Below are 27630 nucleotides of genomic sequence, written 5' to 3'. Positions count from 1 at the left end.
GCAGCTTCCTTAGACACACCGGGCTGCCACCAGTGTGCTGTCAAAGAAAGAAAGGCATGCTGGCCGCTAGGTGCACTCCACAAATCTGTAGTGAAATGAACAGACTGACCAGCAGCCTTGGAAAGCTCCTCTTTCACTGCTGCAACACAGGACCGATACAATGAGGGGACAATGTTCCTGCTGAAAGTGGAACGTGACGGAACTGTATATTGTGGAGCCACAGCCGCCATCAATTGTTTGAAAGGCTCCCCTTCGATCATAGAGAAGGATGCCCCTCCAACAGCAATGAACTGACCAATCAGTCGCGTTACTTTATTGGCCTGCTGTTTGGGCATTGACCTTTTGGATTGGAATGCCACAAATTGTTCCAGGGTGGGCTGGACATGCAGTGCTCCAACCTGCCTTGGTCTCTGGCTGCCAGCACTAGTTGCTGCTGCTGCTGCTGCTGCTATTGGCTCAGAAGAAGAAGCTGTTGGGGTTTTTCCACGGCCACCAGCTATGCTGCCTGCACTAAGTTTTCCCTCTGCATCTTTCCCCAATAGCACAGCGTTGTGTTGAGTGCTGAGGTGATGCTTCATGCTAGCACTGGTAAAATGGCCAGACACTTTCTCTCTGCTTATTAGCTTCCCACAATGTTTGCACTTTCCATAGCGCCCTTCTTCAACATTTTCAAAGTGCTCCCAAATTGGGGCGCGCATAGCCTTGGAGTGTGCCTTGGGTGCTGCTCCTACTGCTCGGGGTGGATGAACAGAGGCAGAACTAGTGGTGGTGGGACTGGTGGTAACAGTACTGGCCATAGTGGGACTGCTAATTGCTTTAGATTTGCTAGGTTTTGCTGCTGCTGCTGGTGGTGGTGGTGGTGGTGATGATCGTAGCGGAGAAGGTGGAGGCTCAGGGGAAAATTGTGCACTAGTCATTTGGACACTGCTCCCTGAGGAATCTGATTCCTGACCACTCATCTCCTCTACTTCCTCTGGCTCATAGTCTAGCTCTTCATTAGCCAGATCGAATGGAATTCCTGCTAGGCTGGAGCTAAGACTGATATCGTCGTGAGACTCGTGACTAGTAGTAGTGCGAGCAGGAAGAATAGACTCTGCACTTGGCCTCTCAGTCTCAGGCTCCTCTGCTACCTCGCTAGGTGGAGTTCCACTATGTGTAGCCCTCTCTCTAACTGTCTTTACAAAAATTTTGTAAGGACTTGGTGGCTTGCTAGAGGTACTAGGAGGACATGGCGTGGCGGTACCAGTGGGAACAGTAGGCGCAGCACTAGTGGTGGTAGAGGCGGTAGAGGTGGGGGTGGTGGTGGTGGTGGTTTTCCCTACAAAGGAATGAGATCGCTTTGGTTTGGGACCCCTCTGAGTCTTGCTGCTAATTTGGCTCTGCTTGGTACCTTGCATGCTGCTGGTGGATGGGGAAGATGCTGCTTGGGGCAAAAGGCACTTCTTTTTAGTCACTGGGCTGGTACTACTTGTGCTACCCTTTAACTTTGAACGTGCTTCTGGTGCTTTAGGCTTTCCGTAAAAAACCATAGAGCTTGTGGGCCTAGCCGCACTACTACTGCCTGCTTTTGGTGCCTTTCCTTTACTTGATGATCCTTCAAGCAATGCTTCCCCAAATGATAAGCGAGAGCTTGGCCTACTTGGCCGACTAGACTGACGCAAAGGCTGCATCTTAGAACTGGTGGTGGTGCTGGTGGTGGTGCTGGTGGTGGCGGTGGTAGATGGAGCTTGTCCCTCCTTAGTCCCAAAAGGAGGATCCATTTCAAATTTTGTGTTGTGTGTGTAGTGTAGTGTAGTGTTTAAAAAACTATAAAAAAAATAAAAAAAAAATAAAAATAAAAAAAAAGGAAAAACGAATTAAAGACAAAAAATTAGAGGAAGTTCTCTTCAGTGCTACTGCTTAAAAAGTAAAACTATGCACTACTGCACTGTGCTGTGTGCAATCTGCCAAAGTGCTAAAGTTATTTAAATTATTAACTCAAGATTAACTATTTAATAACTAGCAGTATTTTATTTTTAATTTGAATTTACACGGGCCTAAGAGCTTAGCCTACTACTATGCTAGCCTAAAGCTATATTTCCTTACTATAAGTCTACCTCTAGGCAGACGCTCTCAAACCCACTAAGCTAAAGTGAGGTTAAATCAGATTCAGTATATGATTTATTAATTAATATTAAGTTATATAATATTAATAGATTAGAAATAATTTACTTATATATTATGTATTATAGATAGAAGAATATAGATTATGAATTAGAATTTAGAATTAGAATTACTTATATTATAGATTATGAATTAGAATTTATATTGTTATATATTATTTATAATATATTATAGATTAAGATTAAAGAAGATTAGAATTATTTTAGTACTACAGCTAGTAGCTTGAAGCTTTGCTTAGTACAGCTCGTCACAGTCAATTTTTCTTGAAAAGAATTAGAAATAAAATAAAATGTCACAGCAAAACAGTTAGCTTCACTGCTGGCTGCACTCACTAGCCCAACAAGTTCACTTCACTGATGGACTGAGGTGAGCAAAACACTAAGGGTACTTTTAATAAAATTGAAATAAAATGTAAAATAAATGAGAAAATCTTTGCAAAACAGTTAACGTCACTGCTTGCTGATCAAAAAAAAACACAGCACTTATGCGGCTGCACTCACTAGCCCAACAAGTTCACTTCACTGATGGACTGAGGTGAGCAAAACAAATGAAATAAAATGAAAGATTAATTAAGAAAAATTGACTTGGTCTCTTGCTGTTGCTAAAACAAAGCACAAACTATAGAGCTGCAGCACCAGTACTAATAAGATTAGCTGAACTATATGCTAGTAGTAATTATGTAATATTATTACTTTTATTTATAGCTAATTTAATTAACTATTAAGACAAGAAAGAATTATAGAATTATTGATATTACTGATTTTAGATTAGACACTAGTAGATGTCTTGAATGTCTACAGTACACTCTACACTAGTATACTATTACTAACTATAACTGACAAATATATATATAATTTTATAATGAATTCAATTATTAATTATATTAATTAATATTACTGATTTTAAATTAGACACTAGTAGATGAATGTCTACAGTACACTCTACACTAGTATACTATAGAATATATATATATATGACTGACAAATATATATATATATAATAATGAACTATTAAATTATAGATTCTATTAAATTATTATTTATAAATTCTATTTAATTTATTTAAGCAGGACAGGCAATAGGCACTAGTGCCAGCCCAGGGCAAGGGCACCCCAGTGCCACTGAGGCACTGGGTGCACTGTCAACTCAACAGCACTTACACTACAGTTGATGACAAATTAAATAAAAAAAATTAAATTAATCAAATTATTATTATTAATTATATTAAGTAGCACTGAAGTGAGGATGAAGTACACTGTGAGAAATGGCAGGCTAAGGCTTACCAGTCTCACACAGAACAGAACAATCTCTCTCTGTAACGCTCGGATGCAGCACAGCAGTGTTGCCAAAGCAGTCACAGCGAAAAATGAATGGATCTCTCAGGCAAGCTCTGGTCTTATAAAGGCGCCTTCAGAATTCAAAAAACAGCAGCACAGGCATCGATTCTTCGTGGTTGTGAGTCTTCGTCTTCTCCTACGTTTTGCCGGCACTGTATTCTCTTCGGCGTGTCTTCGGAACGAACAAAAAAACGGCCTCTTCGTGCTCGTTTTCATGTTCGCCCGAAGACAAATGCGCAAGTCTAATTTAAATATTGCAGAGCGGTATGCGGTATTCCTGTATAGGAAACACATATGAACATTGATTATTTACATCTTAAATAACAATTGCAGGTAATGGGTTTTAACAGTGGAACTTTGAAGCTGTAAGGAGGGAACTGATGTAATGAGTGTGATTTTTTTTTGCCTTATAGAGCTTCAAACATAATTCATTCTCACGACCTGTGTATTTTTAAGATTTTTTTTTCTGTATTTAAAAATCCCTTGTTTCTTCCAAAAGCCAAGATATCTTTGCCAAATTGGTACAATCCACCACCTACCTCTGATGCCATCTGTCGTAATGTTTGTTCCTTTTCACACTGCATCATTCTTTCTCTTCCAAGCCTTTCTTAATTGCCCTTCTGTCATTACTTATGTTGCAAAATGTCTCGTTTTTCAAACACACAATACAGGCAAGAAATGTTTGTGAAAGCTAATTACGGCAGCTGCTTATGTCTTCTCTGTTGCAAACTCAGCATGCTATAAAAAAAATCCCAACCTTTCACAGAAATTTAAGGGATTTGATGTTATATGCACACATATATTCCATACAGTATTTACACATATCTCATTTTGCTGTCTTATGATACATGGAGCTTATGTTTTAAAAAAAAGAGATTTTGGTGAAAAAGTGGTCTTATCACCATAGCAACCAACAAAAAGGTCCTGAGTAAGCATCATAATCTCTCTTTATACATTACCATGATAGTATCATCATTGCTTAAAAGTTAGATATTTCACATGATACACTCTTGTCTCTTACTTGAACTAACGCAAGCCATGTGCTGGCATGGAAGGATGCACGTCCTATTTACTTTATATAGGCAAGGAAGATTTTTATGGAATAAGAAAATATTCCTAGTTCTATTGCCAGATTCAAGATTGAGCTAAATTATGGATATTAACAGCACAAATATTGATTGAGTTAACCTCTGGCTCCAAGAACAAGCCTATAGTATTGACCCTTAACTAAATTCGAGCAAATACAGTAATTAGCAAAATAAAAGAGAATGGTGTCTGATCAGCAACCAGTGGAACGTTCAGGAAGTGGGTAGGACCATGAATAGAGTGGACCAAGCCAAGCACCACTTCAGTGGTGGAGAGTTCCCAGGTTTTTTTTTATAATATTTAGGCACTGAAGTCTGAATCATATTAATGAAAATAATAATAATAATAATAATAATAATAATAATAGTAGAGTAATAATAGCCACTTCTTAATGGTTAGTAGATGCACAATTGTTTCATCAATTGACAAGACCAACATTCTCGTCAGTGATTGCCTTTTTTTCCTCATGGCCAACAATAATTAATGGCATTGAGCCAGCTTGATTCTATTTGTCTCCAAATAAAAAGTCACAAATGATTTCTCAGTGCAAGTATACTACTTGGAAGAAGTGCTGGATCATCCTAGCAGATATTATTTTATAACCCTATGTCTGCTAATGGGTGATGGAAGGAAGTCGATTCATTTGTATGAACCCAGCAGGGACAAGATAGGAAGAGAGAAGCTTGACGTTATTTAATGGATTTGAACAAGCTAGGAAGTAAAGTACGCATCAGTATACTTAAATGTTTATTGATACATATAAAAACTTTTATTTATACTTTGTACTTTGCTTTAGCCTTTAATGATATGGGCTATTTATTTTTATTAGGTGAATGGATCTCTGTCTCAATCTTTTCCTTTGTGTAGTGCCAGCTCCACTCTTACTAATAAAGTGTCTAGTAACAGATTAGATAATAGTTCTGCATCTGACACATTATTCTGGGATGGCTGCCACTGCACAAAAATACGTTGGTAGGGTACTCACATATAAAAAAAAAATATTCAAAAAGTAAATAGGTGCTAAATCAAGAATGGCTAAACATCCATTAAGCCAGAAATACAGTATGTATATATAATGGATAGTGATTGTACTCAGTAAAATGTGGCTGCTCTGCAAGTATACATTCATACATCAAATATTGCAGTGACAGTGTATTGCAATACGTAACACTGTTAAGCAAATACTAAAAACGGAAAAGAAAATAGGTGTCTATCAGAAGCAGGACTAGTACAAAACACACTAAAATAAATTATAAAAAAGTCTAAGGGGAATTAGGTACCACTTGGCATTTTGGCAAGGAGTCTTTATCAGAGGATTTGTATCCTCATATTTCCTTAGCAGTGCTCTGTATGTAAATACACTGCCATTGCAATATTTGATTTATAAATTAACGCTTGCAGAGAAAGCCATTATTTCTTGAGTGTTCTCACTTTCTATTACATTATTGCCGTGGCTCCCTTTAGATATAGATTAGATTTGTCCTTTGCTGTTTAAGGTAACTTTTGTGTTGCATTTTGTGGAAGGTTTTTATTAGACTTGGGCTCTTCGTGTTCGTCTTCGTGCTCGTCAAAAAAAAAAACTTCGTATTCCGCGAATATTCGCCTGGTCCTGTCTTCTCTTCGGGCGAATATTCGCTGACATTCTTCGTGTTCGGGTTTTCTTCGTTTTCCCCGGTTAAGGGGTTAAAACGGGGTTAAAGCCGCTCTGGCGCCAGGAGTTTAAATGTCCGTATGAGCAACTCTATTGGTCGTCAGCAGGGGGCCCCCTGCTGGCGACCAATAGGGTCGCTCATACAGACTGTTAAACTCCTGGTGCCGTAATTGTCCGGCAGATCCCACTGGTCTCCCTGTTCTATCATTTATTAACTGATAGAACAGGGAGACCAGTGGGATCTGCCGAGTAAGTTGCAGCATTGGGATTTTAAAAGTCTGTACGAGCGACTCTGTTGGTCGCTCGTACAGACTTTTAGGCTCCTGGTGCTGTAACTTACCCGGCACATCCCACTGGTCTCCCTGTTCTATCAGTTAAATGTCCGTACGAGCGACCAATAAAGTCGTTCGTACGGACATTTAACTGATAGAACAGGGAGACCAGTGGGATGTGCCGGGTAAGTTGCAGCATTGGGGTTTTAAAAGTCTGCACGAGCCACTCTGTTGGTCGCTCGTGCAGACTTTTAAAACCCCAATGCTGCAACTTACCCGGCACATCCCACTGGTCTCCCTCCCTGTTCAATTAATTAAATGTCCGTACGAGCGAACAATAAAGTCGCTCGTATGGACATGTAACTAATGGAACAGGGAGGGAGACCAGTGGCATCGGCATGGTAAGTTGCAGCATTGAGGTTTTAAAACCCCAATGCTGCAACTTGCCCTGCAGATGCCACTGGTCTTTAACTAATTGAACAGGGAGGGAGACCAGTGGCATCTGCAGGGTAAGTTGCAGCATTGGGGTTTTAAAACCCCAATGCTGCAACTTACCCGGCACATCCCACTGGTCTCCCTGGTTAATTAATTAAATGTCCGTACGAGCGAACAATAAAGTCGCTCGTACGGACATTTAACTAATTGAACAGGGAGGGAGACCAGTGGCATCGGCAGGGTAAGTTGCAGCATTGGGGTTTTAAAACCCCAATGCTGCAACTTACCCTGCCGATGCCACTGGTCTCCCTCCTTGTTCAATTAGTTAAATGTCCGTACGAGCGAACAATAAAGTCGCTCGTACGGACATTTAACTAATTGAACAGGGAGGGAGACCAGTGGCATCTGCAGGGTAAAATGCTGCAACTTACCCGGCACATTCCACTGGTCTCCCTCCCTGTTTAATTTATTAAATGTCCGTACGAGCGAACAATAAAGTCGCGCGTACGGACATTTAACTAATTGAACAGGGAGGGAGACCAGTGGCATCGGCAGGGTAAGTTGCAGCATTGGGGTTTTAAAACCCCAATGCTGCAACTTACCCGGCACATCCCACTGGTCTCCCTCCTTGTTCAATTAATTAAATGTCCGTACGAGCGAACAATAAAGTCGCTCGTACGGACATTTAACTAATTGAACAGGGAGGGAGATCAGTGGCATCGGCAGGGTAATTTGCAGCATTGGGGTTTTAAAACCTCAATGCTGCAACTTACCCGGCAGATCCCAGCCTATTGGTCGCTTGCACGGCCCTTTAACCTATGGATTTCCGCTCCCGTTAACTCCTTCGATGCTGTGTTAGATAACGCAGCATCGAAGGGGTTAACGGGAGCGGAAATCCATAGATTCGCTGTCAGGGGTTACAAAGACCGTGCGAGTGAGCCTATTGGTCACCTGCAGGGTCTTCCTCTGGCATCAACCAATTGGTTGATGCCAGAGGAGGTCCCTGTAGGCGACCAATAAGCTCATTCGCACTGCCCTGTAACCCGTGACGGCGAACCTGCGGATTTCCACTTCCGGAAACTGCCACGAAGACAAGGTAAGTTAGAAGAGGGGGGGAGAATGGTAGACGAAGACGAAGACAATCACAAAGATCTTCGTGGTGTGTGTCTTCGTCTTCGCCTACGTTTTACCGCCGCCGTCTTCTCTTCGGCGTGTCTTCGGAACGAAAACGAAAACGCACTCTTCGTGTTCGTTTCCATGTTCGCCCGAAGACGAATGCACAAGTCTAGTTTTTATGGAGTAAAAAGATTATGTACAGATTAAGATGTAGCTCCTGTGGACGAATTGCCAGTTATATATTCACAAAAAGCAAGGTGTACAACTGGCACAGAATGGCCTTTTGTTCAGGATTATGGTGACTTTGACCTATGACAGACCATGAAAGTTTGTTTAGTAGGTTCTTCTCATCACAATGTTGTTTCAAAACTTAAAACCGGGTCTTAAATATATATATATATATGTTTCACTGAGATTTAGCAAAAGTTTCACGTGTCACAAGTGCAGCCTAATTTGTTCAGACAGATCACTGGGCACAATGGGATAATTGCCTTTTTGGATGTTGGACTGGAACAACAATGTTCAAAGGCACTGAAGAGTTTAAATGCCAGGACTGGCCCATAACATTGTTTTGGGTTTTTTTACTCCCTGTCTGATCATCTGCCCCACAATGGCAGGCAATTCCATAAAAATATCCTGTTGTCAGTCTTCATAAGGGCTTTACAGACATGCTAAAAGCCAACAGTGTAGTTTGGGGCCCAAACCTACGTGGCTTGAAACATGCACAATGTGTGTCCATTTTTAACAATTTCCTAGGACAGGTAAATCAGAAAACATGCATGGGGTCCAGAATAAAGCCCTCAACAGTTGTAACAGGACTTTACATATGATCATGTAAGCTCCATCAAATAGTGTTTCCCATGTGGTAGCCAGAAGGTGTTGGATTAATGGAGATCCATCCAGTCCAGATGACATCATTACAAATTAATTTTACATTGATGCTTGCAAAGCTAGTATTGCAGACTAAAAACGATAGAAGTATTTCCTGATAACTTCTCTGGGTTAATGTTACCAAGTGCATGACTCAGACAAACAGGGAAGCAGATGGAGTTTGGAACTCAAAGCTTTTATTAAGTTGCATTAGCAGGTTTAGTCACACAGTGGCATTTGGGATAACCATGCCATGGGAAAAACAGCAGCAGTTCACGTAAAAGCCTTTTGGTTTCTCTTCCTCTTCAGTGGCGCTATGGAGAGGAGGTGCATTTCTTAATTGGTGGGGTGGAAGGCTCCTCTCTGGTGCCACTGCATATCACGGATGCGCCTGACAGACTGGATCTGGGGGTGCTGGGCGCCAAACTCTGAGCTGTCCTTGTAGTCCCCCTTCTCAAACAGGTACTGGTATCCTCTGTAACCTGGGTACTGATAGCCAACCCACCTGTAATTGCAAATGGCAATCTCTGTTTCAGTAACTGTGCAGTAAATGTACCAAATGTATTAAAATACAGGGCTTTCAACTAAAAATAACAGAGATGATCCTACATGTTGATTCTTTTACCAATGGAACTATTGGACCCATCTAGCATGTTTCATGCTGTAAAGATGCAGTCTTTGGTCTCATCATTGATTGGTGCTAGCCATATGCATATCCAAATTCCCTCATCCTAATAGCCTCTACCAGTTTAGCTGTAATTTTCTTCTCTCATTTACTGTACCCACACAAAATATATATTGATTTTTTTCACGACAAGATGGGCTTTTTCTGTGTACCATTCTTTTGATCATATAATTCACTATATATATATATATATATATATATATAGTAAAAAATTGAAAAAAACACCTTTTTTATTTGATTTTTTTTACTCATCTACAAAAGCTAATGAAAAAAATGCTAAATACATTCTAAATCCTGTTACATCAATGTTGCCAAGAATTGCATTAAAAAAAGGGATAGCTGACCTATAACGATTAGGCGCTACCCACTCCTCAGCAGCACTGCCCCGACTACTTGTGGCAGGGGACCCAGCAGGATCAGATAGACCATTTGATGAATCTGAGAACTGACCAATGTCAAAATCTGATGCGGAGTCATTGGCCTTAGAATCTGAGGCCAAGAAGGAATAAGCCTCCTCTACTCTATGACTGTGCTGCGTCATACTAAAAAACTTTAGAGAAATATTAACCCCTATTGTGTAAAAAAAAAAAGTGCAGTAAGCACATTTTCATGGAACTAAATGGTTCCCCTTATGATGTCATGGTGACATCACTAGACTCTGTGATCAACCTCCAGGGGAGAATTAGAGGTCTCAGGATGATCTGGAAAGACTCTCTTGGAACTTTTTTTACTTAGTTTCCCGGCGAGCAGAAGGGCCCTAGAGTACAAGCCGAATTATATCTACTTTAGACACTTATAATATATGTGTATAATAAAAAAAAAAAATATATATATATATATATATTTAATTTTTTATTATTATTTCATATAATACATAACACAATTATATATTTTTTACTGAGTGGTATGCTGGCAAACTGGATAGCATGATTTTTTAATATAACTATTTTAAATATATATGTGAGAATGTGAGCCCTATTTCATAAACAAAAACGACAATTTAGAAGAATAGCCTTCTTATTGAAAATAAAGCAAAGGGATTATTTTCTTTCCTCACTGCCAGGTGGACATAAGAGTTTACTGTTGCAATGAAGGCCTGTTTTATTAAATTGTTTTTTTGTTTAGTCTTTTCCAGTACTGAGTGCCATAATTTATTCCCTAGACACTAGATGCCTGCCATATGCTACACTGGGATTTAGGGAGCTGTAATGAGAGTCACAGAATCTCCCTTATGCATTGAAATATTGTTCTAAATTAATAAATGTATATCTCATTGCCATTTCTTGTTTCTTTATAGGTCATATATTAGATTTCTGCCTGTTACTTACGTTCCGCTTTGTACTCTCACAGAAGATACTTTTTCCTGGTAGCCATGAGCGTGAAAACTTGGGACATCATCGTCAATTATCTCAATTTTCTTTCCAGTAAAATTTGGGTTTTCATAAAGGACAATCTTATGCTCTTGGCTATCCTGGAGACCAAGTGAAATAGAAAATTGGATTAAAACTTAAGTTGTACACATTTCTGAAAGGATGAATAAAGGAACGCGGGGCAAAAAAATGTGGTCCAGTGCAGGGCAATCCCGGGGGTTGCTAGTACCCTAAATGTCTGGCATCCCGTTCATACACATTTTGCTTAACATAGGAGAGAAACTGGCAGTGGCCCTCTCACTTAAGCTCAGGACTTAAGCATCTGTTTAGTTTGTCTGCATGATAGGACCGGCCAGGGCCGGCCCGACAATGGAGCCGAGTGGGCCAACCGCTTTTTAAAGCCGAGAAGAGAGAGAGAGAGAGAGGGTGCAGAGTGGTTTTATCTAACCAAGTTGTCTGTACCTGCCCGGCGCCCCTCTCTCTCTCTCCTCTGCGAGCCCTCTAGCTCGGTCTCGGCGCCGGCACCGAGACCGAGCAGGGAGACTCACCGCAGGACATGCTGAAAGGTAAGTACGGGGGTGGGGGGAGAGGAAGGGTAGATAATGGGGGGGGCGGCAGGGAGAGGAAGGGTAGATAATGGTGGGGGGTTGGCATTTTAAACTTTGCCCCAGGCGGCATTTTGTCTTGGGCCGGCCCTGGTTCATTAATGCATTTGAGCGTATTTCATAATCCAGCTAGGCAGTTATGCCCAACTTGTCTTGTCTGTAAAAGACCAGCATGGCGTATAAGTATGTATGAGGCCTGCTTAAACTGGAGAGGTTTGCCAATAGTTTTTAAAATAATCAATTTAGAAATTGCTGCATTAACCCCTTAAGGACAATGGGCGGTGCCAAAACCCATTGACAACAATGCGTTTTGAGCCCGTACATGTATGGGCTTTGTCATTAAGGGGTTAATATTTAGTATGTGTTTATTATGTGCTAGTCAGTATATAGGGCTCATTGTTAGTGTAATTTGTCAATAGCAACAGTATTACTTTCACAATTAATATTAAATTTGCCAGATAATTGTTGAGAAAATTAAAGGATAGATTTTTTTCTTGCATGTATTAAATTACTAAGATGTGATCAAACCCATGAAATTTCTTTTTTACAGCGTTTACGGAGCATTGATCTGAATGCTACATTAACACTTTGCAAGTTTTATTGCTTGGTTATGCATGGCTAAACCTTGTGTTGAGGCTAGCAATAGGGACGTATCGTGTGGTACTTTAGTTACAGGATACTGCAATCCCTGTCAAGCCCACCCAGCTTGATGTACAATGCAGCTGCAAAGCCAGATCTTGCTAACCTTCTACACTTGATTCAGTAAAGCCAGGAGAGAAGGAAGTACATAAAATATGTACCATGGCCTTTGGGATTAGTAAAATTTTCTGCCAACAAACAGGTAATGTCATAAATTATAAAACATGCAATTCCTTGCTAGATGTGCTATGTACTTCCTCGTTAAAGAGCTTGTAGCAAAGCAAACGTCAGCCTTTAAACTCCCATTGTAATGTGGGACTGTTGCTTACCCGTTTAGCGTCATTGTTTCCAGGACTGGTCTTCCCAGAGATATGATAAGACAGGCAGAATTGTTTACAGATATGAAGGGATTTAATTAGAATGACTTTCACATTGAGAAAATAGCTAGAACAAGAAGCATTGTTCTAGAGCAACAACAAAAAAACAGGGATAGGAAATAACACTACTTGGACAGATTTGTTGAGGTTTGGTAACGTCATCCATCAAAATGTTTGAAATTAGTACAGATTTCAAAAATCAAATAATGCCCTTTTTAACTGTGTGGAATCTGATTGCTTTGGTGTGGAGCAGTATAGATCAGAAACAGGTTCAAATAATTTGTTCTTACCCATCATAATGGGTACCCATTACCCATCGTGGCCATAGCATGAAAGAGGTAGAGTGAATAGCTGGTAGGACTCTGCAGGAAAGGCACAAAACTCCCTTACCAAGACCTTGAATGTTTTGTGACCTTGAGCCCATCTGAATATTACAAAGATTCTATACCTACAGATGAGGTACAGATATTCTGAAGTAAACAACCTGCAAGTAAGCAGGCAATTCAACTGTGAATGCTCCCTTTCCTGTCGGGAACATCGACTAGCCCTAAATTACCTAGAATCCAGAACCCCCAGAAAAAAAGAGGTACATGATTGTAACATGAAAAATGTTTTGAGAAAGCAGTGCGACTGGGTAATGCTGCTCTTACCACTTTGATTGGTCTCAGGGAGGAGATGCTGTCATTCCTTCGGCTGTTCGTCCAGGAATCCCAGCGGGGGTACTCTCCCTTCTCAAAGACAAACTGCTCCCCCTTGCAGTTTTGTTGTTCGTATCCTACCCAGCTTTAATACAACAGAAAGGCAACAGAGATTAACTTGTGAATAGGTGGCAGTGCCAAAGATAAGAGACACCAGCATCAACTTTAGTACAGAGTGTGCAGCTATTACATAAATAAGGATCACTTTTTGTGCTCTTCTTTTTAGAGCCTCTTCAAGATAGTGACCAATAAACCAGTTATCAATAAATGCAAATGGTGGTTTGCAAGGTACTGCAAACAAACGTACCATTTCTAGATATCATGACAACTTGTATACAAACGATGGCTATAATGTCACCACTGACCACACTGGTCAAGCCAGAGAACAAACCTGCAAGGGTAAAGCACTAAAACATGTGAACATTCCTCATTAAAAAAATACTTGAGCAGCAATCAAAGTACTATTCAGTGCTATTAATTACCTCACTTATAAAACTGCGTCTGAGAGGTGACAGTAAATAGCCATGAGTGATCTCTGGCTTTAATAAATTCAGAGGCACCCCTGTCATTTTGCGACCTATTCAGAGTAAGTGGGAAAGTGCAATTTGTTTCTCTAACCTTAATAATAGTGTTGCGGTTTCAGAATATACATTTACCATGTCCCAGCAATTATAAAGATACATCATTTTCAACATCCAAAGTGCCTTAGCTTAATTTAAAATTCCATTAAAATACAGATAAACACAACCTCCACAACTCACAGTACAAGTCACTGTGCTCACGTGGAAGCATATATCAATATGCACTTTTACATGTTGGACTTTTGCTGTTGGATATCTATATAAAATAGAAGCACCGGAGCACAGATGCCATGTTTCAGTGCATTGCTGTTCCCAAAACAACTACTATAATTTATTCTGTTTGTTCAAGACACTGATTATAATGAAGACGTGATTTGATTATGGCACCATGATTCAAATAATAGCCACAAAGTGCCAAAACACCAGGAGATTTTGTTACAATAAGGGACAGTGAAAATATGTAACACATAATAAGTGGTATACAACAATCCTTGGCTCAGGACACTAAACCCGCTCTAGATGCGATGTTGTGTGATGTTACCAATAACAAAAATGATTTGTATAAGAGGAGAAATGTTGTCTCTCATAACTTAGAGCATAAGTTCCAAAGCACCACCAAAAATGCAAACTCCATGAAATCCATTATACTTCCCAAATGAAAGGAGGATAGGATGTTGTGTTCCAAAGTTTCAAAGCAATGCATATGAGATTGATATGTGTGACATACTGCTAGACAGCTGTGTGTTATAGATAGCTCTTGTTGCTTCATTTGGAATATACACAAACAATGCATCATGTAGAGTAGAGTAATCTGGTGCAGCATTATTGATTAATTGCCCCAACCTTTAGCTTTGACAACCAATGGAAAAATCCTTGAGCTGATGCATGGTTAATAGACAGACGTCTACTTGTGGCATTCAAATAAATGACTTAACCTCTGAGCAGAAATAGATCCGCTCTTTATATTACTGAGCTGGTAGTATCTATATTGAAAGATTAAAAAAGAATCATTGAAATTTAATAATGCCCTTGCATGGGTAGATCTTTTGGGTTTAGTCACAAAAGAAGGTGTTGGCAGGTTTGAATTTGTGATTCAATATAAGGAGAATTCCCTGGTAAAGTAATGTGTAAGCTGGCCCTGCATAATGCATAGTGCAATTAGTAATGACTTGCAGGAGATCTCACTGATTTAATATGCTTGATTGGGCATGAAAAACTAAATCAGTCAGGTGAAACTGCAACTTTCTTTCCAACTACCACTTTAATTAATAAACCCTTCATATAGAGCAACATCTGATCTACCTTTAGTTTACATGTGTGGAAAAGAGATGCTATTTAGTAAACATACATATCCTTCATGCTACGAATGTGTGTGTATGTTTCTGCCCTTCAGCAGCGTGACACCTTTTTTTTTAAATTGAGACCTTCTCCTTTGTCATATAAATTACTGAAAAACATTACCTGTAGATCATTGATGTTCTGTCTGTCTCTATGGGGCCAAGTCCATGCTTACAGGATATCAGTAAACAGAAACATAGAATCCAAAGGCAGATAAGAACCATTCAGCCCATCTAGACTGTCCATTTTTACCTGCTTGAAAGACTCAGACTTTAATCAGTTATTCGTCTTGCCTTATGATTTAATATAATCTAATGCCTAACCTGTGTTTAAATTCCCTCACTGTATGAACCTCTATTGTGTGGCTGACATTATATCTTACAAGTCACTGGATTGTTTCAGAGTATGTGTTAAAATAGTGCTCTAAAGTGTCTCCTCCTTTGAAACACACTACCTGTACTTTGTTAAATCCTTTATGTATTAAAATGTATCTATCATATGTCTTCTCTCTTCTTTCCTCCAAGTTATACATACTGAGATCCTTTAGTCTTTCCTTCTCATTGTGATCCTGCAAACCATTAAACATTTGCTCGATGAACAATGTTAATTGATTACATCAGACAAAAATACTAAAATTTTGAATAAATAAAAACTAAGTGCTCCCCCCAAAAAGGGCTGTAATCTGCAAAACACAGAAAATCACCAAACAAATTCATCTGCACTGGAATTATATTTGCTTGATGACATACTAAACTTTTGCATAATTACGACTCCTGAGGAGTGAGTTTACATCATGTGATCTGGATGGATTACATTAGATCTGTAAAAGGATATTTAACAAACCACAACAAAACATAAAATGGTTTATAAAATGGACATTCTAGTCATCAAATGCATTTCAATGCATATGATGGCAGTGGGGTCTCAACATTCTTGGGGTGTTCCACTTGAGATGCATGGGAGATTGTGCGGAATCCCTCCATATTCATTTGCTACTTACCCCCGACCCACAACTTTTTGCCGTGCAGGTGAACACTATTATTATTCTAATGATTATCCATTATCCATCCATATACTGCCAACAATTTAAATAATAATACAATTCACAGACAGGAGGAACCGATACATTAGTTATAGACAGCCCTTCTGTGTGATATACTTATCTCAGGTCAGCCCCAAAGTTGGCTCCACGAGAGTTCCAGGGGGATCTAATGAGACCCTCTGTGTACATGTGCAAAAAGCACTCCCATTTATTTCTGCCTGAAGCAGCCAATCAGTGGTGTGAAAAGACAGATCATGGATTAACAAAGCTGCAGCTTCTCCCAAAGCTAATTACATGCACTCAGGCACTTTTCTCTTTTTTGTTTCCTAGAACACAGCATACTATTCCATCCACCACTTAGTGCTGGTGTATATTATGTTAATGATGTAATGGAACCTTTAGTGTTTCCAAATAGTGTACACAGCTCTCCCACAGTTCTCAAGTTGGAAACAGTACACTATTCAGAGCTTTCTCCTACAAGGAACAATGAAAATGCACTACATACCTCCACAAATCAAAATTTTCATTTTCTGGTATATGTTGTACATATAAGTATGTTATGCTTGTGAATTTACAACAGAGGCTGCTTATTAAAAATGAATCCTGTAGGTTGTAATGGTTTTATCACGTCATGGCTAAATACTGTTTGGGGGACAAAATCCACTTAAGAAGCTATTGACATTCAAAGCTTGAAATGGTAGTTAATAGGAAATAGGGACTAATGGACTAATCCAATGGTTGTTAAGAAGGTTTTCAATTACGTACGGTCCAGAATGCACAAGGATGGATCCAACCTTCTCCATACCAGCCTCCTTCAGGTTGGTACAGGGTCCACTGAGTTCATGGCAGCGGCCTTGGAAGTTTTCTTGCTCATAGATGACAATCTGCAAATTAAAATGAATGAAAGTATATGTCGGCAATAGTATGGGATGTTAAATTTGGAAGATGTGCTCTTGCATGCGGAAAGTAACTGAGGCTTGAGCCTTGACTGTCTGTAGACGTATCAATCTTTATTATTCTCAGTGTAAATGGATACTCGATTAACAAAATATTGGCTATGCAATTACTTCCTTAGGGTTATTTTTCAAAGGTTATGTTTTTGTCAGCCTGATGATAGATATTGGCCATGTTACACCAATCTGATAACAAATATACCTTGTTGTTCAATCAAGAGGTTTGGTTATACTGTGATCCAATATTTTTATCTCCATGCATGAATGTGGAATCTCTACAGTTTTCTGTATGTATCCATGCTATGCTATGGTTGATCTATTCTATAATGGGTTTAAGCTATGTGATCCTTAGGCTCCATTATTTTAAATCTACTGTGCCTACCAATGTTTTAAAAACAAAAATAACTCTGACCCTTTCCTGTGTTAAAAGATATCAGACCTGCTGTCCCCTTTAGTTGATCAAGTATAGAAGTAGTGTACTTAAAAAGGTTGCTACTCCAACTTTGTACCTCAGGTTATAGAGTTAATGAGTTAATTATTTAAAAAGCCCCTTTCCTCTTGATTGCCATTTGCTCGCAATTCTGTATAGTCTAAAGGCAACATAATAGGGCCAGCACACTCCGCGGCTTACAAAAGCTATTTTCTTGTTTAACAATGCCACATGTGAACAGAGATGGGCTTCCATTGATTCATTTTAATCCTTTAGGTTGTTTTTTTCCAATTTCTATTTTGAACAGAGGCCATTTAGAGAAAATCACACTTCGGCTGCACCAAAAGATGAAGTGGTTGGATATCTGATATGAATATAGACTTTCTGGTAAAAATGATGTGGTCACATTCTGTCAACATTGCAAATTGTATTTACAGGGATCCCATTTTTGGACCATACACACTTAATGTCACATATCTATATTGCACTTCCAGCTTTCTGTTTCCTGTGCAATCCTTTAAGATCAGCATTTCTGTCTTATCACTTCCTGGTTTGTTATCAGCTCTTGCTACTTGTGAGGTTTTGCAACCCGAAGACTTAACTTAGCAAAGATTCATACAATCATAATCATACAATATCAACTTACAGTTTTTATTTTTAGCATTAGTTAGAAATACATGCTTTAGCAACATACTTTTAAATATAAATTCTTGCTCATATTAGTTGGATTCTGTTATATTTTGTATAGCATTATAGCCCTATTTTATTACAAAAATGTGTGAACATTACATTCTTGAGGTTTTACGATTTCTTGTTTAACACAAAAAATCTATAATATATCTTTTAGAAGAATTGCATGTGCAACATAATTTTGAATAATCACATGGATCAGTAATTTTCTAGCAAGTTTAGTTTTAATTAATATGTTGTAGACTTAATTCCTAAAAACTAAAAAAATCCAGTTATCCCTGATAACATGAAGGGCTCCCAAAAAAAAAGAAAACACATGTTTGGATTGTTTTTGTTAAGATTTGTTCCTTTGTTTGCCTGCTGTAGCTAAGTCATATCTCCCCCTCACAGATTTTCTGGGTTGGAAGTTAATTAGAAGATATTACCTTTGTTGAAGTCAGACAGGCTTAAACAAGGTGTAATTGCCATTTTGGTGATGTTCTCAGAAAATGTGGTTAAGATTCAACATGATAAGCATTCATGAATCTATGTTTGAGCCTGTCTGACTCCAACAAATGTAACATCTTCAAATTAACTGGATGCATATTAGGTATTAGCAAATGCAAGGACAATATACAAGAGGTTATATACAGCAAACAAACCAAAAGGCTATAGTTATCCATTACTACACAAGAGATATCTATACTAAAAAATATTTACCTTAAATGACTCTAAAGGAGAGGTGCAAAGATGGGGACTTCTGTGGACCACTTGCTCAGTAAAGTACAGTTTCCTCACATCAAGTAAAATGTTTTTACATTAAATACAAATAAAAACATAAGGGGTACTGTGGATCTCACTGCTGGAGGGGGGCAGCACAAGATTCCCAAAATTAACAAATGGTGGCTTGAATCGAAAACTTGTTGCTTTACTCAGCAGCCCTAAAACTAACTTAACCACAGAGGTTAAACAACTAACAGGGGTCCTAATTATAACGTTATAAAGTGTAAACCATTGAGCCTGATGCATTTCCCAGTCAATCACGGCTTTCTTTAACCTCTGTGGTCCAGCAAGGATTCTATAATGTTTTAGGGCAGCTAAGTGAGGCAACATTAGTTTTCTGTTCTAGGTATATGACTCCTTAATCTAAGACAAGGCCAATCATTTATTAATGTAAATGCACATAAAACAGGTAGTCTGGATAGACTGAATGGTTCTTATCTGCTATAAATTTTTTTGTTTCTCTACAAAAAAAAGGAAAAATTCCGGGGGCCGTTTCCCACCAGGTAGGCAAATCTTTCCACAATACTGGGTACTGGAGCTAAACATACACTTTATGGGCATGGGAACAAATGTTATCAGCCAAATACATCTTATAAAAACTACCTAACAGAGCATAATATGTGAATTACATTTAACCAATTCAGTGCCTGTAAAGAAAGCTGTGCATTAATTTATGTCTGCCGACAAGGATTATATTACAATTTAGGGCAGCTTCTAATGCAGGCACTGTATATACTACAAACCCTCCATACCCTTCCCTCTTTCTGTCAGTATGTGAGAGAGTGTACAGCTGCAGAGAAGAAACTGACTCCTTCCTCCTCCCATGGAGAAGCTGAGTGAGCTGGGGGGGGCAGAGACAAAGCTGGGCAAAGGACACAGACAGGGCAAAAAATGCAGAGAAGGGTGTGGGGGAACTGGTAAAGGACTAAGAGAAAAAAGGTGGACAAAAAGACTTAGGGGGCACAGACAGAACTGTAGAAGATGACAGGGTGCAGGGGGTCTAAGTCTAATATGTTGTTTCAATTTTCATTTTACATAACTATCTCTTTCCGAAGGTTTTGTTGACTCCAGACTGTGTAGCAATAAAGATGTCTAGTGTACTATGTGCTATGATGTCAGTACCCAGCCACCCATATAGTTGACACTATAAATTGCATATTAACCCTTGCCAGACGTACCTTTACATTTGGTTGCTGTTGTTTGGTGGCAGGAGCCTGATGGTCAGATGCCATTGTTACTGTTGCTGTTGTTTTTTTTCCTGAAAAATAAATTTTAAAAAACATTTCAAACTTGTTCACTATTGAAAACAGGAACAACGTGTTACTCTTATACATGTTAAGAAAAAGGATAATAGATTAGTTATTACTTTAACTAACAGGTTCTCATTACATTTTTCTAAAAATGACAGTTTTTGAAAAAAAAAACCTAGATTCTCAAAAACTGTTCAGCAAATAGTTTATTTAAACATCTCATCGGGACCAGACAAGTTTTATTCTAAACACATTCAATAATACTTAGTGACAAGCACAACAAATAAATGGAATGGTAAATAAAGGCACCTTAGAAAAAGCTTAGACCACATTGAGTGTCCATGGAGTGAATATTTTGTAACTCCTTTGATGGTGGGCCTAACATAGGATTTGATAAAGACAAACCTCTTGCTGTGCTAAGGCACAAGCAACAGTCAGATGATTGCTCTTGTCCTGACTTAGCCTTATGAAAGTTATGCTATAACACCCTGAAAACCATTAGTGGTCTTTGTGATGCAGGCCTATTCCAGATGCTAAATTTCAGTATGTAACATTATATAGATTATGAACAGATAACAGGTAGCTCCCAACATTCTCAGCAAACATTGGTTTGAACACATATCACCTGAGTATATTGTAGAAAATTTATATATATACCTGGACTTCCTTAGCCGCCGCTGCCGTATCGAAAGCCGGCTACAAGATGTTATTTTAAGTGATAAAAGTAATTGGCTGTAAAAGCCCTGAAGCAGGACTGGCATAATTGTTTAAATTAGATGTTCTTAGAGTAAAGGGAAAAGGGTCTCCCAAAGAATCGTACCACCAGTCACGACACACCAGTCAGGATGCAAGAGAACACGCTATATTGGGACTGGGCAAAGTTTATATAACCACTTTACCAGTAGATGGGAATTTGACAAACACACGAAATGGCATGGGATTATTATTATTATTTTTATTATTATTATTATCTTTTATTTATATAGCGCCAACAGTTTACACAGCGCTTAATACAATACATAAATTCAAGGGATATGACAAGACAAGAATTGACAGACAAACCGATACATTTGGTGGAGAGAGCCCTGCTCGCAAGCTCACAATCTAGTTATGTAGACAACATCGGCACCAGACTAACTTCTACAATCAACATTAACAAATACACAACAGAGGTGAAGGGATTAGGGAAGTAACATTTAAATGAATATGGTGATTCATTCTTAATGTACATAGAAATGGGAACAAATGGGTGAATGTGCAAAATATAATAATTTTAAAACCCCTGTAAGTCAATGTAAAACTGGGGAGGTGAACATTGGTTTTGGACACTGTCATGTTTTCAGTAGGCCTGTCATGGAACCATCTATATGGAGCAAGTTCCTCTAATGCAAACCTTCCATCGATTTAAAATACAGACAGTATTATAGAATTGGTCCAAATTTCTAACCACGTAAAACGGAACTTTTTCAAGAAACGGTGAAATATCATTTAACCTCCAATAAAAGTCACTTGATGCTCGTAGATAATTATTCAGCCAAATGGCATATTATGCAGGGTTGGCACCATCACTGGATACAATCCTTAATTGCGTGCCTGATGCCGGCGTTACAATTATTGTTCAGTAAATGAGGTCGGCAGTACTTAGCGTGGCAATCCAGATTGATATTATGAAATAGATTCAATAATGATTACCAGGGAAAATTGAAACATTTCAGGAATTCCTTCCCAAGTTGTTTTGGAATCCTTCATTTTAACCTTTTATGTGTTTTACCACTTCCATTGGGGACCACAACACACCCACCTTTTTTGAGGCACGTGAACATAGCGATCATTTAATTTAGTTCACTGTTATAAAAAAGGCAGCTTTTTGTGTTAACAAAGCTCCAGCACATACTGTAGCTCAGCAATGGTGATCTAGTCTTTAAATAAGCAACACTATAACTTATGATAATCATCTCGCATACACTTTTTTACCAATCCATTCTATTTTACTAAAGGACCTCATAAGGAAAACACCAAGCAACAAATAGTTCTTACCCGTATGCCAGTACCCGCTTGTTCCAGTAAAGGGCCCACAGCTCTTGGTTACATTTATAGGGCACGGGGATAGGAAAGCATTGCCAGGACTATTTACAAAATAGTTCCAGCGTGATGCAAAGCGATAATACTGGATTACTTCTCTGCTGATGCATGGCCTGCATTGTTTTAAGAAGCATAGAGTCAGAGAATTATTTCATTAGCTTTCACTTTCAGCTGGGCTGGCATTGTTTAGTCTGTTGGTTAGGAGATTTGAACTTTGCATGCATCAGCCCTCTGAATGCCAAGACCTGGAACATCTAATTTGAACAATTATGCCAGCCAGCCCTGCTGCAGGGCTTTTACAGCCAATGACTTTTATCACTTAAAATAACCTACATCTAGCATCAGGATACACAGTCCACAGCGTGTCTTAGAAGAAAACGCTACTAATGATCGCAGCAGGGTTCGAGCCTTTATATCAGAAAAAAGAGCAGAATAGATGGACCAAATGCTTCTTATCGGGCATCAAATTCTATGTTCTGTATGTTTAAAAATATCTCTATCTATATACCATATAAACCTTTTTTGAATTCTATGGTTTTATATATAATGACATAATTACAATCATCTGATCCTCAGCAGGTCATATTACACCATGTCCTGATTAATTTAACAAAATAAATCCAAAATGAAGAAATGTTTGAAAAACAAAGTACACCTTATGATTCAATAGCTTGTAGAACTACTTTTAGAATCAATAAGTTGGCTTTTGTAGAGGGGGGTCACACTTGCTGATGATCAGTTAATCTGCTCTAAAACATTAATACATTCATGTTTTAATGTTACCAAGTTGATTTTATTTTCGGTGCACTATACTGTGAATGTAGCAGTGAGGTATACAAAAACCACACAATACACTCAACATGGCAGTAACTGTAAATGGGGAGAGAAAGACACGCTGGGATAGAGATCCCTGCTAAAGAGAACATATACTGCAATTATGGTAATTACCCATTGAAAGATGCACTGATATATGTAGAGATAGAAAGCTATGGTTAACTCTAAATCACTTCCTGCTGCAAGATGTTTCATATGAGAAACACCCCTGCAAGCTGGACCTCAACATCTTATAATTAGTCATCCAAACACCTGTTTACTAATACCAGAATATTTGTTATAGTTCTGCAACAGTATAACAAAATATTGCGGATAAGCAACATGTAAAGTACGGACGGGATAACCAAAAGAACCGATTTAAACAAGTCTGTGTACTGATACGAGGTTTGATCTAGGTTTGGTAAAAATGTAAACAGCAGGAGATCAAAAGCCTGACCCAGGGTACAGAGAACATCTGCAGACTTCCCAAGTATACTTACACTATATGGACAAAAATATTGGGACACCCGACCATTACACCATCAAGGACTTTGATGTACCGTATTTGCTCGATTATAAGACGACCCTGATTATAAGACGACCCCCCCAAATCTGAATATTAATTTAGGAAAAAAAGAAAAAGCCTGAATATAAGACGACCCTATAGGAAAAAAGTTTTACCAGTAAATGTTAATTCATCTAAACTATTTTTTTTTTATAAAAGCTATGATTGAGAAAAATATTTTGGTTTTATTTCCTTTTATTTTTCAACCTGCCCCCCCAGTTATGCACATCTGCCCCAGAAATGCCTTATACCCCTATATGCCACTGTGCCCCATGATATGCCTTTTAACCCTCTAAATGCCACTGTGCCCCATGATATGCCTTTTAACCCTATATGCCACTGTGCCCCATGATATGCCTTTTGACCCCCTATGTGCCACTCTGCCTCCAGAAATCCCTTATACCCCTATATGCCACTCTGGCATTTAGAGGGTTAAAAGGCATATGGGGAAGAGTGGCATATAGGGAGGTTTAAGGCATTCAGGAGGCAGAGTGGCATATAGAGGGTTAAAAAGGCATTTCTGGAGGCAGAGTGGCATTAAGGGGGTTAAAAGGCATTTCACAGAGCACTCTGCCTCCAGAAATGACTTATGCCCCCCCATTTAACATTTAACCGGCACCAGTGCAAGGACCTCTGATCTCTGACAGCCGGAAAAGGTCTGAGCGATGGACGCAGACAACCCCCGCTGCTAGCCACACCTCCTTCCTGCTGCAGCAGAAGTTGTCTACGCGAATCGCGTAGACGTCTACACGCTGCCCCAGCTACACACCGGGGACTCAGAAGTACCGGTAAGTGGGCCAGGGGGGGGGGGGGACAGGAGGATCCAGGTCCCCTGCAGCTGCGGGGGATCTGGATCTTACTCGTCTCATAGTCAGACCTATTTGAGGTCTGATTATAAGACGACCCCGATTATAAGACGAGGGGTATTTTTCAGAGCATTTGCTCTGAAAAAAACCTCGTCTTATAATCGAGCAAATACGGTAATTAAATTCTAAATACAGAGACATTAATATATAGTTGGTCCCTCCATTGCAGCTATAACAGCTTTCACTCTTCTGGGAAGGCTTTCCACAAGATTTTGGAGTGTCCCTGTGGGATTTTTTGCCCATGAAAGGAAACCTGTAATAACTGCAAAGGGAGACCAGCTACATATTCTATGTCTATGTATTCACAATGAGATGCCATAAAAGTCCCTGTTGGTGTAATGGTCAGGTGTCCTAATGCCTTTGTCCATATAGTGTATGTTTGCATGGGCAAACTACTTAATAGTTGATCTATTCCCTTACAAAAATACTATGTTTTTTAGTTTTATGTAATGTAGGGACACTTTTCACTTGTCTACCACCCTCTTACAGACTAATTTTGCAAGGGTGTTAGCAGAAGGGAGATAACTTCAGGACAGGAAATTGAAAAGATAATGTTGTCTTTGTCACATTTTGCATTTTAAATGATTTTTAAGTGAAATATCTCCACAGTATTTACACTCATCCAGACACTCAAAAACCAGAAGCTACTGTACAGTTAGTGGTAAATACAGGTAATTATTCTAAAAGCTGCCTATGCGAGAGATGGGGCATAATTATTTGGGTTTGTTCTGTTTGATATACTGATACTTGGCCTGATCAACAGTTGTTAGGGACCCTTGACACATACATCTGGTCTTTAACACAATCAGTCACTTGAATGAACTTTCACCAGGAACAGAGACAGTTTTACAGCTATGTATTCCACAACTTACTTGACTTTTTGTTGTTAATAATTCACAAATGTTAATTTTGATATTAATATCAGGGTAGGGTTGGCACCTTTTGGACCGGGTGCATGCATAAAAACATGCCCCCCACCCCATGTATGTATAGACACATTTGGACCAACTCGCCCCTGGCCATTATAACATAAGAGTCTCATTTGTCACATATTCCTGTTAGAGTGATCTCATCCTCACTTTGTAAGATTTTCTTTTTTCGAGTAAAGTAGACCTCAGAGGAATTACAATGCAAATCTTTGTAATATGGCTTTAGAAAATCTTATAAAACAAGATCCCTTTTTGGCTCTGTATAAAACAACCAATATAATCCCCAAAGGGTTCATCAACTGCAATACTGCATTAGCATTACAAATAATTTGTTATACCTCCACAAACAGAAAATTCATTTGTTGTTTTTTTTCTTTGTTTGTTTTTGCCCAAGTAATGTCTCTCAACTCTGAGAATCGGAGCTGGCAAATATTTCAAAATACTGTACAGTAGTTACCATTACTGGAAAAATATTTAGCAAAACAACACGTCTTTATGCTATGTACAGCTAGCTGCTCCCAAAATCTAATCGGTAATCCCATAGACCATATGAAAAAGAGCTAAGATGTATGGGGCATTTTCCACATCCATATTTAACTTTTTAAATACTTTGGTACTTTACTTTTAGGCAGCTGGTGGTTCATCTTATTTGTTTCTTGGTCCATTAGAAGATAATGGATTTATTCATGTGCCTTTAGACCCAAAAGCAACTGCTGCATGTGTCTAAATTATATATTACTAAGAAGACCCTCAAAACAAACAATGTATATTATTAACCATCTTTTAGCACAACCATGTTAGTGCTTCGTTTAATGTCTTTGTCATTCTTAGGCTTGGGATATTTCTAAAATCCTTCCTTTTATCCTTCAATAAGTGATATTTTGTATTTCCGATGCAATTAAGTGTCTGCGTTGTACCTTCAGGCACATTACAGCTTATGTAACTGTTCTAAGAAAATAAAGTATCCTTGACTGGTTAGCTTCCAAAATATTTGTGAAAAGCGGACAGTAAAACAAAATTTACCTGGGGAGTGTTACCACGTGTACAGCAATTCCCTAGTACAAGTTAAAGGATTTGGCCTCCTTCTAATTTTCCTGTGCTGTCCCTAGACTTTAGTTTCATTCAGTCTTCCTTTGAGTGAGTGACCCTGATACGTTCCTGTCTCCTCGTACCGGTTCAAACTAGCACCAATCCAGGTCAGAAGGGCCCTTTCTAAACTATTTTGAACCGGCACGGGGAGACAGGAATGTATCGGGGTCACCCCATGGTGAAACTGAGGCTGCTTGCACACTGTGCGCGAGCAGAGGGAACGCTGCAAAAGCGGTAAGAGGTAAGCCGGAGGTGGGATGTAGATATATATATATATATATGCATATATATATATATATATATATATGTGTGTGTGTACTTGTGTGTGTGTGTATGAGCATCCATGTGTACTTGTGTGTTTGTATGAGCATGGAAGTGTAATTGTGTATGTGTTTGTATGGGTGTAAGCATGGACGTGTAATTGTGTAAGTGGGGTGAGATGGAGTTAGTGAGTATGAGTAGATGTATAACTTTGCTTACATATGTTGGAAGGGGGGAGCAAGGGGCAAAGAAGGCACAGACCAAGTGTGTGGCGACAATCATGGCACAGACCAGCTGTTGACGTTCGGGGGCCCTGGACAATTTTTTGCAGCAGGGCCCTGTGGCTTCTAGTTATGCCCCCGTCTAAATCTGGGAACTTCCCAGGGTAAACTATATGGAACTCTCCCTCTTCTGGGAATTTGGCTTCATTAGTGAGTGGAGCTAGCTGTGCATGGAGACGGGACTAGCCCCAGTCAGTCTAAAGTAGTTAGAAAGTAGGAGAGGAACTGGTTGAGTGGGAAGTGAACATTGAAAGAGGAGACTGACCCAGAGACCCAGATCAAACGTGGAGAGTTCCCAGACAGGAGTCAGTAACAATGGGGCACCATCAAACAGGAAGACAGTTGTGTGGAGTGGTGTGGGAGCCCCTTAGTTGCATAAGGGTATTTGTAGAAGA

The 27630-nt window shown here is 39.2% G+C and overlaps 1 protein-coding gene across 1 annotated transcript; it reads right to left on the bottom strand.

Annotated features, from left to right (window-relative positions):
* Positions 1 to 9265: 9265 nt before the first annotated feature.
* On the bottom strand, positions 9266 to 20331 carry CRYBB2 (crystallin beta B2). The gene is made up of 5 exons (XM_089489627.1): positions 20278 to 20331; positions 17030 to 17148; positions 13256 to 13388; positions 10943 to 11085; positions 9266 to 9434 (listed from the first exon to the last, which is right to left on the bottom strand). The coding sequence occupies exons 1-5, from the start codon at positions 20329 to 20331 to the stop codon at positions 9266 to 9268; spliced, it is 618 nt and encodes a 205-aa protein (XP_089345753.1).
* Between the last annotated feature and the right edge of the window lie 7299 nt (positions 20332 to 27630).

The sequence above is a fragment of the Sceloporus occidentalis genome, unplaced genomic scaffold, assembly GCF_023333645.1.
Source record: "Sceloporus occidentalis isolate IW3139 unplaced genomic scaffold, rSceOcc1.0.p SCAF_40, whole genome shotgun sequence".
NCBI classification, from domain to species: Eukaryota; Metazoa; Chordata; class Lepidosauria; order Squamata; family Phrynosomatidae; genus Sceloporus; species Sceloporus occidentalis.
The sequence above is the reverse complement of the archived record's forward strand: the minus strand, read 5'-3'. Positions and strand labels throughout refer to the sequence as shown.